The following is a 12307-nucleotide window of genomic DNA, read 5'->3' on the forward strand; positions in this document are numbered from 1 at the left end:
AAGATGAGAGAGGCCTGTAATTTTCATCATACGTACACGTCAACTATGACAGACAAAATGAGAAAATAAATTCCAGAAAATCACATTGTAGGATTTGTAATTAATTTATTTGCAAATTATGGTGGAAAATAAGTATTTGGTCAATAACAAAAGTTTCTCAATACTTTGTTATATACCCTTTGTTGGCAATGACACAGGTCAAACGTTTTCTGTAAGTCTTCACAAGGTTTTCACACACTGTTGCTGGTATTTTGGCCCATTCCTCCATGCAGATCTCCTCTAGAGCAGTGATGTTTTGGGGCTGTCGCTGGGCAACACGGACTTTCAACTCCCTCCAAAGATTTTCTATGGGGTTGAGATCTGGAGACTGGCTAGGCCACTCCAGGACCTTGAAATGCTTCTTACGAAGCCACTCCTTCGTTGCCCGGGCGGTGTGTTTGGGATCATTGTCATGCTGAAAGACCCAGCCACGTTTCATCTTCAATGCCCTTGCTGATGGAAGGAGGTTTTCACTCAAAATCTCACGATACATGGCCCCATTCATTCTTTCCTTTACACGGATCAGTCGTCCTGGTCCCTTTGCAGAAAAACAGCCCCAAAGCATGATGTTTCCACCCCTATGCTTCACAGTAGGTATGGTGTTCTTTGGATGCAACTCAGCATTCTTTGTCCTCCAAACACGACGAGTTGAGTTTTTACCAAAAAGTTCTATTTTGGTTTCATCTGACCATATGACATTCTCCCAATCCTCTTCTGGATCATCCAAATGCACTCTAGCAAACTTCAGACGGGCCTGGACATGTACTGGCTTAAGCAGGGGGACACGTCTGGCACTGCAGGATTTGAGTCCCTGGCGGCGTAGTGTGTTACTGATGGTAGGCTTTGTTACTTTGGTCCCAGCTCTCTGCAGGTCATTCACTAGGTCCCCCCGTGTGGTTCTGGGATTTTTGCTCACCGTTCTTGTGATCATTTTGACCCCACGGGGTGAGATCTTGCGTGGAGCCCCAGATCGAGGGAGATTATCAGTGGTCTTGTATGTCTTCCATTTCCTAATAATTGCTCCCACAGTTGATTTCTTCAAACCAAGCTGCTTACCTATTGCAGATTCAGTCTTCCCAGCCTGGTGCAGGTCTACAATTTTGTTTCTGGTGTCCTTTGACAGCTCTTTGGTCTTGGCCATAGTGGAGTTTGGAGTGTGACTGTTTGAGGTTGTGGAAAGGTGTATTTTATACTGATAACAAGTTCAAACAGGTGCCATTAATATAGGTAACGAGTGGAGGACAGAGGAGCCTCTTAAAGAAGAAGTTACAGGTCTGTGAGAGCCAGAAATCTTGCTTGTTTGTAGGTGACCAAATACTTATTTTCCACCATAATTTGCAAATAAATTCATTAAAAATCCTACAATGTGATTTTCTGGATTTTTTTTTCTCAATTTGTCTGTCATAGTTGACGTGTACCTATGATGAAAATTACAGGCCTCTCTCATCTTTTTAAGTGGGAGAACTTGCACAATTGGTGGCTGACTAAATACTTTTTCCCCCACTGTACATCAGGGGTCCGCAACAGGACAAAACCAGCCCGCAAGCGATTTTTTATAAAAAATAATATTAGTTTTTGGTCAAAAAAACACTAAAATCACCAGGAATTCAGCTAAAATTAGTTTAATTTTGGAAATCTGTTCCCAAGTATTCCCACAAATTTAAAAAAGGGTGCCTTCAGAAAGTATTCATACCCCTTGACTTATTCCACATTTTATTTGTGGCCTGAATTCAAAATGGATTAAATATTTTTTTAAATCTCACACAATTTACACACAATACCCCATAATAAAAAAGTGAAAACATGTTTTTAGAAAGGTTTGCAAATGTATTGAAAATGAAATACAGAAATCTAATTTACATAAGTATTCACACCACTGAGTCAATACATGTTAGAATCACCTTTAGCAGCGATTACAGCTGTGAGTCTTTCTGGATTAGTCTCTAAGAGCTTTGCGCACCTGGATTATACAATATTTGCACATTATTTATTTAAATTCTCCAATTTCTGTCAAGTTGGTTGTTGATCATTGCTAGACAGCCATTTTCCAGTCTTGCCATAGATTTTCAAGCAGATTTAAGTCAAAACTAACTAGGCCACTCAGGAACATTGATTGTTGTCTGGGGAAGCAAGTCCAGTGCATATTTGGCCTCGTCTTTTAGGTTATTGTCCTGCTGAAAGGTGAATTTGTCTCCAGTGTCTGTTGGAAAGACTGAACCAGGTTTTCCTCTAGGATTTTGCCTGTGCTTAGCTCTATTCCATTTATTTTTATCCAAAAAAAACTCCCTAGTCCTTGCCGATGACAAGCATACCCATAACATGATGACAGCCACCACCATGTGTTTTGATACACTATCCAAAGTGTAATTAATAACTTCACCATGCTCAAAGGGATATTCAATGTCTGCTTTTTTTTTCTTCATCTACCAATAGGTGCCCTTTTTTGCGAGGCATTGGAAAACCTCCTTGGTCTTTGTGGTTGAAACTGTGTTTGAAATTCACTGCTCGACTGAGGGACCTTACAGATAATTGTTGTGTGGGGTTCAGAGATGAGGTAGTCATTCAAAAATCATGTTAAACACTATTATTGCACACAGAGTGAGTCCATGCAACTTATTATGTGACTTGTTAAGCAAATATTTACTCATTAACTTATTTAGGCTTGCCATAACAAAGGGGCTGAATACTTATTGACATTTCAGCTTTTAATTTTTAATTAATATAAAAATTTGGGGGGATTAAAACATTATTCCATTTTGACATTATGGGGTATTGTGTGTAGGCCAGTATCACAAAATCTAAATGTAATCCATTTTTAATTCAGGCTGTAACACAACAAAATGTGGGGGGAAATCAAAGGGTGTGAATACTTTCTGAAGGCACTGTATGTGATCATGTCTCAATATAATCAATGTATGAAATGATTGTATTTAAAAAATAATATATTTTTGGGTTTAGTTGTGGTCAACTTGCAGTGTACAAATTATTATAATTATGCTCCGGCCCCCGACCATCCGCTACGACCAAAATCGGCCTGTGGCTGAATCTAGCCTACTACTTTAATACATCATCATCATCGCCATGTCTCAGGTGTTGTCATAGAGACCGTCTTTGAGTGTAGAGACCGTCTTTGAGTGTCTCTATGTGCTAATGTCATGTGCGGAATCTGAACCGAGATCTACTGCAGGAGAAACCAACGTCTTAACTATTAGCCCAAGAAGAAATTCCCTCTTGGGCCAAGAGCTGACAGATTTTGAAGTCGCAGGCGGGCTACCTCATCATGTGACTATGAGCAACCGTGTACCCAACTCATGACTGCTACACTAACCATGCTGACCTAGCCTAGATGCCAGTCAGTTTCTGCTCTCTTGCCAACTCTTTATGGAATTATCATGCAAAACATGTTTGACTTGACAATAGCGTAGACAAAAGCACAAACAGATCTGGGACCAGGCTACTGCTGACCCTCCATCAGAGGCTTTGCTGAGCTCCTGTCTGTAGTGTGCAGGGTGTCTAACCGTTGCCATGGAGCACTGCTACAGTCAGGGCGGGGTCACTGTCGAAGGCCGTGAGCTCGTCCAGCAGCCGTCCAGCCGTCTCCTGGTTCACCGCGTTCCGCACCTCGGGGCGGTTGATCGCCACGGTGACCACTGACCCCCTCCTCTCCGTCACCACAGTCCGCCCGGCGACTGCACAACAATGGGAGAGAAGAGAAGTGAGACCGCAACACTTAGAAAGAAATGGCCCCAAAACTGGGACTGGAATAGATCATGGCTGAGGATGAAGCTATGTGGCAGAGAGCGCGTACAGTTGACTTTACACATTTACGGTAAGAAAAATGGACCGATATCAAGGCAGTTGCATCCAAAAGAACTTCAACAAGAGATGAGATCCAACATCACTCCAGCCCATTCTACAATCATACAAAGTAAACCGTTTGAGAGCTAAAACACATTTCCATATAATACAATATAGTATATAAAATAGTGTAACTTATCTTTATTCAATATTGACTTCAATTTCATATTCCAATTTAAAGGGAGTTGGAAGTCAAGGTCAGTAAATTGAGTGTGCAGAACTCCACACAAATTATATCCACATATCCAAAATGCATGTTTTGTAACAAAGTGATACATAATGGCGCCTGTTTTGAGAAATAGATTTCTCAAATATTATTTAAATATACTAGGCGCCTCAGTCAATCCATTGAATCCACATTCCACTCTGCCCCATGTCCAGTCTGGTCTGAAAGCAAGTATTTGCTGCCCTCGGCTGCCAGAGATAAGCCATTGCATATGACACCGCTGTGTTCTTCAACATAGCTACCTTTCTCCGATTCCTTTCCGGCTGAAGTACTGTAAGGGCTATTTTTATCAGAATACTTTTTTCCAAGTAACCGGTCTACGGCAGTAGCAGCTTGCCAGCTCAGATTTCTAGCGAACAAAACACGTGTCGTACTCTGACACGCTCGGAGACCCATAGTTGTGCTTGACAAGCAAAAATAGAAACTGCTGAAGTTCACAGGAACAAAAGTATCCCTAATTCCAAAGTGAATGTTCCTTAGGCACATCTATAAACAAAACCACGTAAAATAAAAACAGTCTCGAGGTCTACCTATCAACAAACGTTCCAATGTTTCCTAATAATGTGCAGCACCTCGCAAGTTCCCCCCCAGAAACAAGGCAAACTGTAAGTAAGGTTCTTCTGCACATGATTGGAGCATGCACTGGTGTAATACACCAGTGCAGACAGGAGAGGGCAGAGTTGAGTCATTTCTTGCACTGCAGTGCACATTGCTGTACAGAGGTGAATTTTCTGTAGAAAATAAAGTGCTTAAGCACATATGAATATGGGTTAGTTAGAAGTAGAGTTCCTTTGGCCTATTCCTCTCTGACTAAATCTACCTCTTCCCGGAAAAGGATTATGTTACCATCAAATCATGATAATTTTATCGATCCATCTTCAGTCAATAATTGTATACAGTAACAATGTATACTATTGTGTCTGTCTTCAGCAAACTGTTAGGTCTTTGTCCACCACACATTCAATTCAGAGCTCACAACTTTTTTCAGGTTTCTTTTTTAATAAAAGAGGTTCCTCTTGCATTTATACAGTTTAAGGCATCATGCACACAAAAAATAAACGATACAAAAGCGTACTCTTCTACCTAAAATAATAATAGGCTAACTTTTTTTTATAGATTTGCTGGTTAAAAATATGTCTATACAAATATGGCGTTAGCTGGCATGTCAGTGAATCTAAAAGCAGGCTTTGTGCCCGACCATAACCTGCTTTCACAGTATTTGTAAACATGGCTTCAGCAAAATAGATCTGAGATTAAGAGTGTATGCTTTGAACATTGGCAGAAGTCCCCCAGAAGCATGCGGTTATTTGTCCTAAATGATATGTACAATGCAGGTTTACCTTAAACACAGATATTCAGGTCTTTACCATTATTAAGATAAGATTCAGACATTAAACAAACATTATGAACAATGACAGACAGACAGAACATAACGTCTTTATATCCTATCCCAGAGTCCCAGTCATCTTGATCCAGGAAGACACGTTGTGGAGGTGGGAAGGATTTGGCTTTGGCACAGTTGTGTCCAGTTGTGCTCTTGGCTCTACTATACAACATTGAAAACCATGGATAGATACTGTTCATAGGACACCTGGATCCAGCCGTCTTGGTCTGTGTCGTACCTCCTGAACACGTCGGTCAACCTCTGAAAGTGAGAAATGACAAAGAACATTTAAAAAATCTAAGATAATACAGTATATTACAGTAGATCTAGACATCAGTAGATCTTGACTTAAACATACTAGCCAGTACAGATGCCATGTTGGTAAATAAACATCAATGGCCGCTTTCCCAGACACAGATTAAGCCTAGTCCAGGACTAAAAATAATTCTCAATTGAGATTCTACATTGAAAGAGTTTAGTCCAGGACTAGGCTTAATCTGTGTCTGAGAAACCAGAGCAAAATATCTTAATCAATATACAGACAACAGCGTGGCCAGGAAAAACCAAGACGAGACATTTCTAATTTGCAGTCTAAAATACCATGTGCATAAATGAAAAAATGCCATGTTGAGCAAACACAAAGTCCAATTTCAATATGGGCTGTATATACTGTACACACAATATCTTGACAAAACAATGTAGGCTACATAACCAGTGGTATGTGCACAGGAAGCCCAGTAAGACGGTTACCTGTAGAACAATACAACACTGGATGAAGTCATCGAAGGCCACTTGTCCCTTCCTCTGCCTGTCAAACTTCTCTATGAGAGTATTGTAGAACTGGTCTGAGAGGCGATACCCTGAGGAGGAGGACAGAGAACAGTCAACATCACAGAAACACATCTCTGTTCAACAACCCTTACCCCATTTGTAATATGCATAGGGCTTTCTCCTGTTCACTTCACATACAGGACTAAGAACTACTACATTTCAATGAGGATAGAAAATAACAACATGCTTGACCTCAATGTATGCTAGGCTAACAACTCATATCGTCATGCATATCTATCTACACAACTATTTTGGCACATATCTTTATCCAGGCTCATGCATGTTGACCTTACTCGATCTTACAGAAGGACATTAGAATATCGGTGCTGACCTTGTGAACCAAATAAATGAACGTAGCAGGTATAGCGGTTGGCCCGCCACCAGTATGGTGAAATAGAGAAGGCATGCTCACCGAATCCAGTCAGTGCCTGCTTAAGCTCGTTCTTGTCGATGAAGCCCGAGTTGTCTCTATCGTAGGTGCGGAAGATGTTCTGCCAGTCCGTGATGTACTTCCACACTCCGGCGAACTCGTTGAAGTTCACCCCTCCTTTGTTCTCCCTGTCGAACATGGCTGTGAGATAGGGAAATCAAAAGAAGATATAAGTGAGAGCAAGAGGTCTGTTCAGAAGGGTGCAATGTTACAAAACAATGTTCAGATAGAAATGCATTTTGTAGAATATGTATGTTTTTTCTGTCTTATAGAATCGGGCACCATGTCAACTTTATTCATAATCTTTCTCTCCACAACGTTCTGAAATCTTACCACACTGAATAGACCCCTGAGAAACACCACCTACGAAGAAGGGACAGCTGGGAAGTCTAGTTCAGTGCTAGAAGGCATAACATTAACACACTGGACTAAGGACTACCATAACATCTGTTATGACACAGAGTTAAAGAAATCTTGCCCGTTTGAACTTTCCCCTACGGTTTAATCCAATTACATCCTAACAAAGGGCTTCATCACATGGAAGGCTTAGGGCTGGTCGGCTGGATGGCCATTTGAATACAACTGATTTACTGTGTACAGTACAGTCAGAGTGGGAAGCAATGGTGGATTATTGAGATTCAAAATAACACCACTAAATATAAAACGTAGTATATTTTTCTATTCACATTTCAGCTACACTTGGACTAAAGCAGATTCCAGCTGGTGAAAGGGTAAGTGTGTAAACCAATCAATACGGTCAGTGGATGGCTATAGACAGATGCCTTTCGAGACCAAAAAAACACCTCCTGTTTGTTAGAAAGAAAAGCTCCTTATTCCCCCTTTTACCGATAGCTGCATGCTTCCACTTAACTGGGGAGCCGGGTTGAAATGTGTCACTGTGCACAAACTAATGAAAAGGGTTGCTATGGGGATAACGTATAAACAATGGTAGTACACCAGGTCAGGACCATATAGGCTTGTCATTGTGCAAGTTTGTTTGTGTGTCAAGGGTCAAAGAGGGACAAATACTCACATATGATTGATCGGACAGTCACTGGGTTGAAAGGTGTCCATGTACCTACAGAGAGAAGATAGAGAAAAGATTGGTGAAAAACAACAACTAAGACATTCTGCCACAAAAAGTTAAATTGCACAGGACGACTGTGCCAAGTTAATTAATACCTTTGGACTTGAATTAGGCCATTTATAACAAAAACAACAACAAGAAGAGGGAAATAGGCCAAGTAAAGAGTTAGGAGGACTTTGGTGACTTAAGCAACCATTCTGTTCTTATCTTGGGTATGCTTACTACCAAGCCAGTATTTTGGGTAACAGAGGAGAACTGCTGGAGATTTATCAGGGTTTCCTAAACCTTGCTGACTCACCATCTCAACCTTTTCACTCTCACTGCTCTGAGGGGGGAGAGACAGCGAGAGAGCGAGAGATAAAGGAGGCTTTGCAGTGCAGTAAAGTGAACCACTTTTCACATTAAGCCTTTCCTCTGCAACGACAAGCCAAGCCAAGCCTCGGAGAGATGTCTCCCACTCAGGCCGCTCTGCCTCCTTATTCAGACCTGGGCTAATTTTACAGCTGGGTGGGACTGGCTGGGATTTGGTCTGGGCCTGGGAACAGACATGAAGCGTCTGGACTACACCCAGACCAGAGAGGAATGGTCAGGTCTCCAGCCAGACTCCCCATTCTCCAGCAGCTGTGAGGTCAACAACAGTGACCGGCCATGTCCGAGAGAGGCGCCCTGTTTGTTGGTCAAGCCCCCAGACCGGCACCACAGGAGTGTGTGTGTGCGCGTGTGCTTGCGTGCGTGTCGAGGCTGCCCCCGCCCGCCCTGTGAGACAAAGTTCCCTCTGTGCAGCACACACACTGGACCTTCTCACTGCGCTGCCCAGTGCCGACTCATGATGAGGTTGGGGGAACAGGGAGGGGGACATGGAAGAAAAAACAGGGTGACCGCAAAACAGCGCCCCACAAGAGAGGCTTAGTGAGATCGCTCTATAATAACACACACACCTCGAAGGGCCTCACACAGGTTTGAATTCACACATAGTAACACACACTCATTCATTTACGACTAACTGCTCCAGGCGGGCTAAAACAGCATGTGCAAGGATGAGCTCAACCTTGAGATAGAAAGTCACCCCCAGCTCCCCTACCCTCACCCCGGTCTTACATGCAGTACAGGCAGGGTGCCGAGCAGGGAACCTCTTCTCCACAGATGCCAGACAATCTGCCCCGTTCCTGTCAAAGCCACACATGATTGTTTTGTGTTATTATTCTGCCTTTTGAAAAATGTTCATGAGGCGATTCAGGAGGAGTCAATGCGGGAGTTTTTACCCATTAGTAGATGGGCCTAGATTCCCTTGGCACGTAGACTTGCCATTCAAACTACTCAGCACAGTGAATGCAATGCTGCCGATTTCAGCAACTACTTGGCTGGTGGCTCCGAAAATAAATAAATAATCTAAGCACATTCATCTCAGTCGGGGAGGAGAGGCACATTTTGACAGGTGCTTGGTGCAGAGCAGGAGCTAAGAGGACTGTTGATATGGAGAGCTAGCTAAAAGGCACCAACACCTAGAAAAAATTCCCTTTATTGATAGACTGGCGATGTACAACAGGGGGCCAGCTGTTTCTCATCAGGGAGAGGCCCTGTCACAGGGAGGACGTCAGCCCCGAGAGGACGAATAGCGGCCTATAGTGGTAACACTACACAGTCTCCCTGAGGGGATGAGATGGAAGGAGAGGGATAACAAGGGAAGGGGTGAGGTGAGAAGTGGTAAGAGGGGAGGACAGGATCGGTAAGAGAAGAGGAGAATGGAGAGGTGAAAAGAGCAGTCTACAAGAAGAATAAAAAAGGAAGGAAGGAGGGAACAGAGAGGCCTGGGTGAGTGTCAGAGTGGTAGTGTCAGTGACAGCACCGTGGGCATGGTCGGTGAAGTGCATGGCCGAGAACGGGGGCACAGCTTGCATTCAGTCAGCAGCCTGGACACAGTCACACACAGTCTCACAGCCAAATCATGACACAGCCCTACTAATGAGCACGACTGGACTGACTGTGTGAACACTGCGCCTGCCTTCCTTCCTTCCACACAGCCTGGGTCATCAATATTCTGAACCAGGGCTACTGCCAGATAACAGCTCCTTTCATCGCTCTTGGGCCTCAACACTTTTTCACAGTGTAGAAAAACAGTTTGAGAGAAGAATGTCCATTCAAACCCTTTCAAAAACCGCAGAGAGAGAGTCCTTGACCAATTCAAAATGTTGAGGCACAGAATACATGTTTGTTGTAAAGATGATCTCAATGTCTGCTGTGCTGTACTCTAGTGCCCTAAGGTACAAAACACGATGTTTACTGATAGCATTGACTCAATCATGAGCTTATCTCGTCATCCAGCCCAGTGGAAAGACTAATGTCATGTTGTGCTCGTGGCGTTGGCTAAGCCACTCCTCTCGGTCATACCTCAACAACAAGAGGGTGTTGGGTTGATTATCAGGTGGCAGCCGTCGTCAGCCATTTCCAGGAAGTACTTTTCCTGTGTCACCAGACGACGTTTCCACCTGTTTTTCGGCCATTTTGAGGTAAAAACAAAACATTTGTGTCCATTTCAAGTTCAGACCACCAACTCTCCTCAGCAAGCTTCTCTCTGGCCCTCGCCAGGTGTTGAAATGAGAGGAGGAGGTGTTGAGGTCTAGAGGAGAAGGAAGAGACGTACCGTTCGATAAGGCCTGCTGGAGCTCTGTGTCTGATATCACGCAGCTCTTGTCCTTGTCCACTCTGGGGAGGAAACACACAATTAGATACAGACAGACAGACTGTATCAACACACAATACAGCCCAGCTGAAACCCTACCCACGTTACGCTGTAAGCCCCTTGTCAGGATCTCAACACTCCATTCAATGGGAGTGTGCGGGCTGGGCTGGGGACAGGACGATGACTTGTGGGGATGGTGGTGAGTGTCATTTTACACTCACCACCACCCCCAACATCACATCAGTGAAAAGTGAAACCAAAACTAACCAACCGCATAAAGACAGGTCGACGACACTGTCGGCTAGTGCTACTCTTTCACCAACTCTTATTGCTGTCTGTGATTAAATAGCCTAATTGTTGGCAAGAGCGCTATTATGGTCCCAGATCTGTTTGTGCAGTCTTGCCAACGATGTTTGGCATGACAGCAAGCATTGGAGTTGGGTACTGTAGAGCACAAACAGATCTGGGATCAGGCTAGCTAATACTGTATATTTTGAGCGCAATGCCAAAAAAGGAGGCTTCAGATACTTTCTCCATCAAAGGAAAATATATCAGAGATGCAATTAACGCTTTTGCTTTGAATTTACAATACACACAAATATCTTATTGCATTCCATTGTACAATCTCAGAACCCATCGCCTTTCAGCATAAAGCTATGCGCTAGGCCATCTGTTATAGAAGTGTAACATCAAACTAATTAGCCTAATTTTTTTATCGTGTTCCAATTTAATAGTATTAGAATGGTACAGTTGTTCTGTTTAGACGTGGGAGACATTTTGTGAGTTGAACATTAACACAAATTAGAGGCCTTGCCTTCCAGTTCTGGAATAACCTCCTCTGTGAAATGTAGCACAATCCTCCAATGACTCACATGTTCCTTAGCAACCCAGACCAACCTACCAACTGCAGGCTTTGCAAAGCTAGACGGGAGAAACCACATAGAAATACAAAACCTGACTTTCCATGAAGGCACGCTTTGTGACTTCCTCCAGAATGAAAAAAGTGTTGTAAAGAGTGCTTGATCAGATAGGGTACCTACCTAACCTTAACCAAACACTTTTAGAGTAGGGTCTGTGCTGTGTGTGCGTGTGTCCAACTGCTCAATCTCACTTACTTGTTTCCCCTCCTCTGGTTTGACTTACCTCACTGGGTTTTACATAAAATGAGGTGAATTGAAAGGGTATCATTAAAAGTCGTTTCCCTGGCCTGAAGCAGAACCATCGTCCCATTTGCTGAATGGTGCTCAGAACAAATCCTATAAATTAGCTGTACACATTAATACTACAAGCAGCACAGCAGCCATTAGAATCGTAACATTTCCCCGGCCTGTATCAGTTTTTCCTATGGAGCTATTCAAGTTATGACATGCCTGGCAGAACTTAGTTTTCTACTCAAATGATTTAGCAGCTTATCTCATGCTGTCTCTCATGGTGGGGGGAAGTAGAGGTAGGTCTTCTGAACACGAGGCCGGTTTTCAGACGAAATTATCCTAAACATTTGTTTACTCACTGACGGTAGACAGTGTAAGCAATTGTTTGTATTGTCACGTATCAGATGTTGATCTAGGCCTAGATCCTAGACGGATCCTTTGCTATTCTACTCTAGGCTATGTCTTTGGCTGCATTTACACAAAGAGACCAATTCTGATCCTTTTTTCACTAATGGGTCTTTTGACCAATCAGATAAGCTCTGAAAAATATCTGATGTGAAAAGGTCTGATGTGATTGGTCAAAAGATCAGAATTGGGTTGCTGTGTAAACGCAGCCTTTGT

At 43.1% G+C, this 12307-nt stretch overlaps 2 protein-coding genes and 1 pseudogene across 5 annotated transcripts in view; 1 reads left to right on the plus strand and 2 right to left on the minus strand.

Moving 5' to 3' along the window:
• LOC311144756 (enoyl-CoA hydratase EchA19) overlaps window positions 1-4718 on the minus strand; it is a 22989-nt gene extending 18271 nt beyond the window's left edge. The window contains exons 1-2 of one of the 2 annotated variants that reach the window (XR_014614531.1): window positions 4366-4701; window positions 3558-3728 (exon numbers count right to left, since the gene is read on the minus strand). Coding sequence is in view for 1 of the 2 variants with exons in the window: in XM_084180857.1 (XP_084036983.1) it covers window positions 3558-3728; window positions 4366-4609 (415 nt within the window). In the remaining variant the exon portion in view is untranslated. Of the gene's footprint in view, window positions 1-3557; window positions 3729-4365 lie in introns of both variants that reach the window. The other variant, XM_084180857.1, reaches the window with a different exon arrangement.
• LOC311144747 (meiotic recombination protein REC8 homolog) overlaps window positions 3739-12307 on the plus strand; it is a 26469-nt pseudogene continuing 17900 nt past the window's right edge. Inside the window, exon 1 of the transcript XR_014615209.1 lies at window positions 3739-3868. The product of XR_014615209.1 is annotated as a meiotic recombination protein REC8 homolog (transcript). The remainder of the gene's footprint in view (window positions 3869-12307) is intronic.
• pdcd6 (programmed cell death 6) overlaps window positions 5101-12307 on the minus strand; it is a 14465-nt gene continuing 7258 nt past the window's right edge. The window contains exons 2-7 of one of the 2 annotated variants that reach the window (XM_084180873.1): window positions 10497-10558; window positions 10244-10341; window positions 7802-7846; window positions 6751-6909; window positions 6258-6367; window positions 5101-5768 (exon numbers count right to left, since the gene is read on the minus strand). In XM_084180873.1, the coding sequence (XP_084036999.1) occupies window positions 5670-5768; window positions 6258-6367; window positions 6751-6907 (366 nt within the window). In that variant the 5' untranslated portion in view covers window positions 6908-6909; window positions 7802-7846; window positions 10244-10341; window positions 10497-10558 and the 3' untranslated portion in view covers window positions 5101-5669. The remainder of the gene's footprint in view (window positions 5769-6257; window positions 6368-6750; window positions 6910-7801; window positions 7847-10243; window positions 10342-10496; window positions 10559-12307) is intronic. The other variant, XM_084180874.1, reaches the window with a different exon arrangement.

Source organism: Coregonus lavaretus, assembly GCF_964263955.1.
Source record: "Coregonus lavaretus genome assembly, chromosome: 2".
Classification (NCBI taxonomy): Eukaryota; Metazoa; Chordata; class Actinopteri; order Salmoniformes; family Salmonidae; genus Coregonus; species Coregonus lavaretus.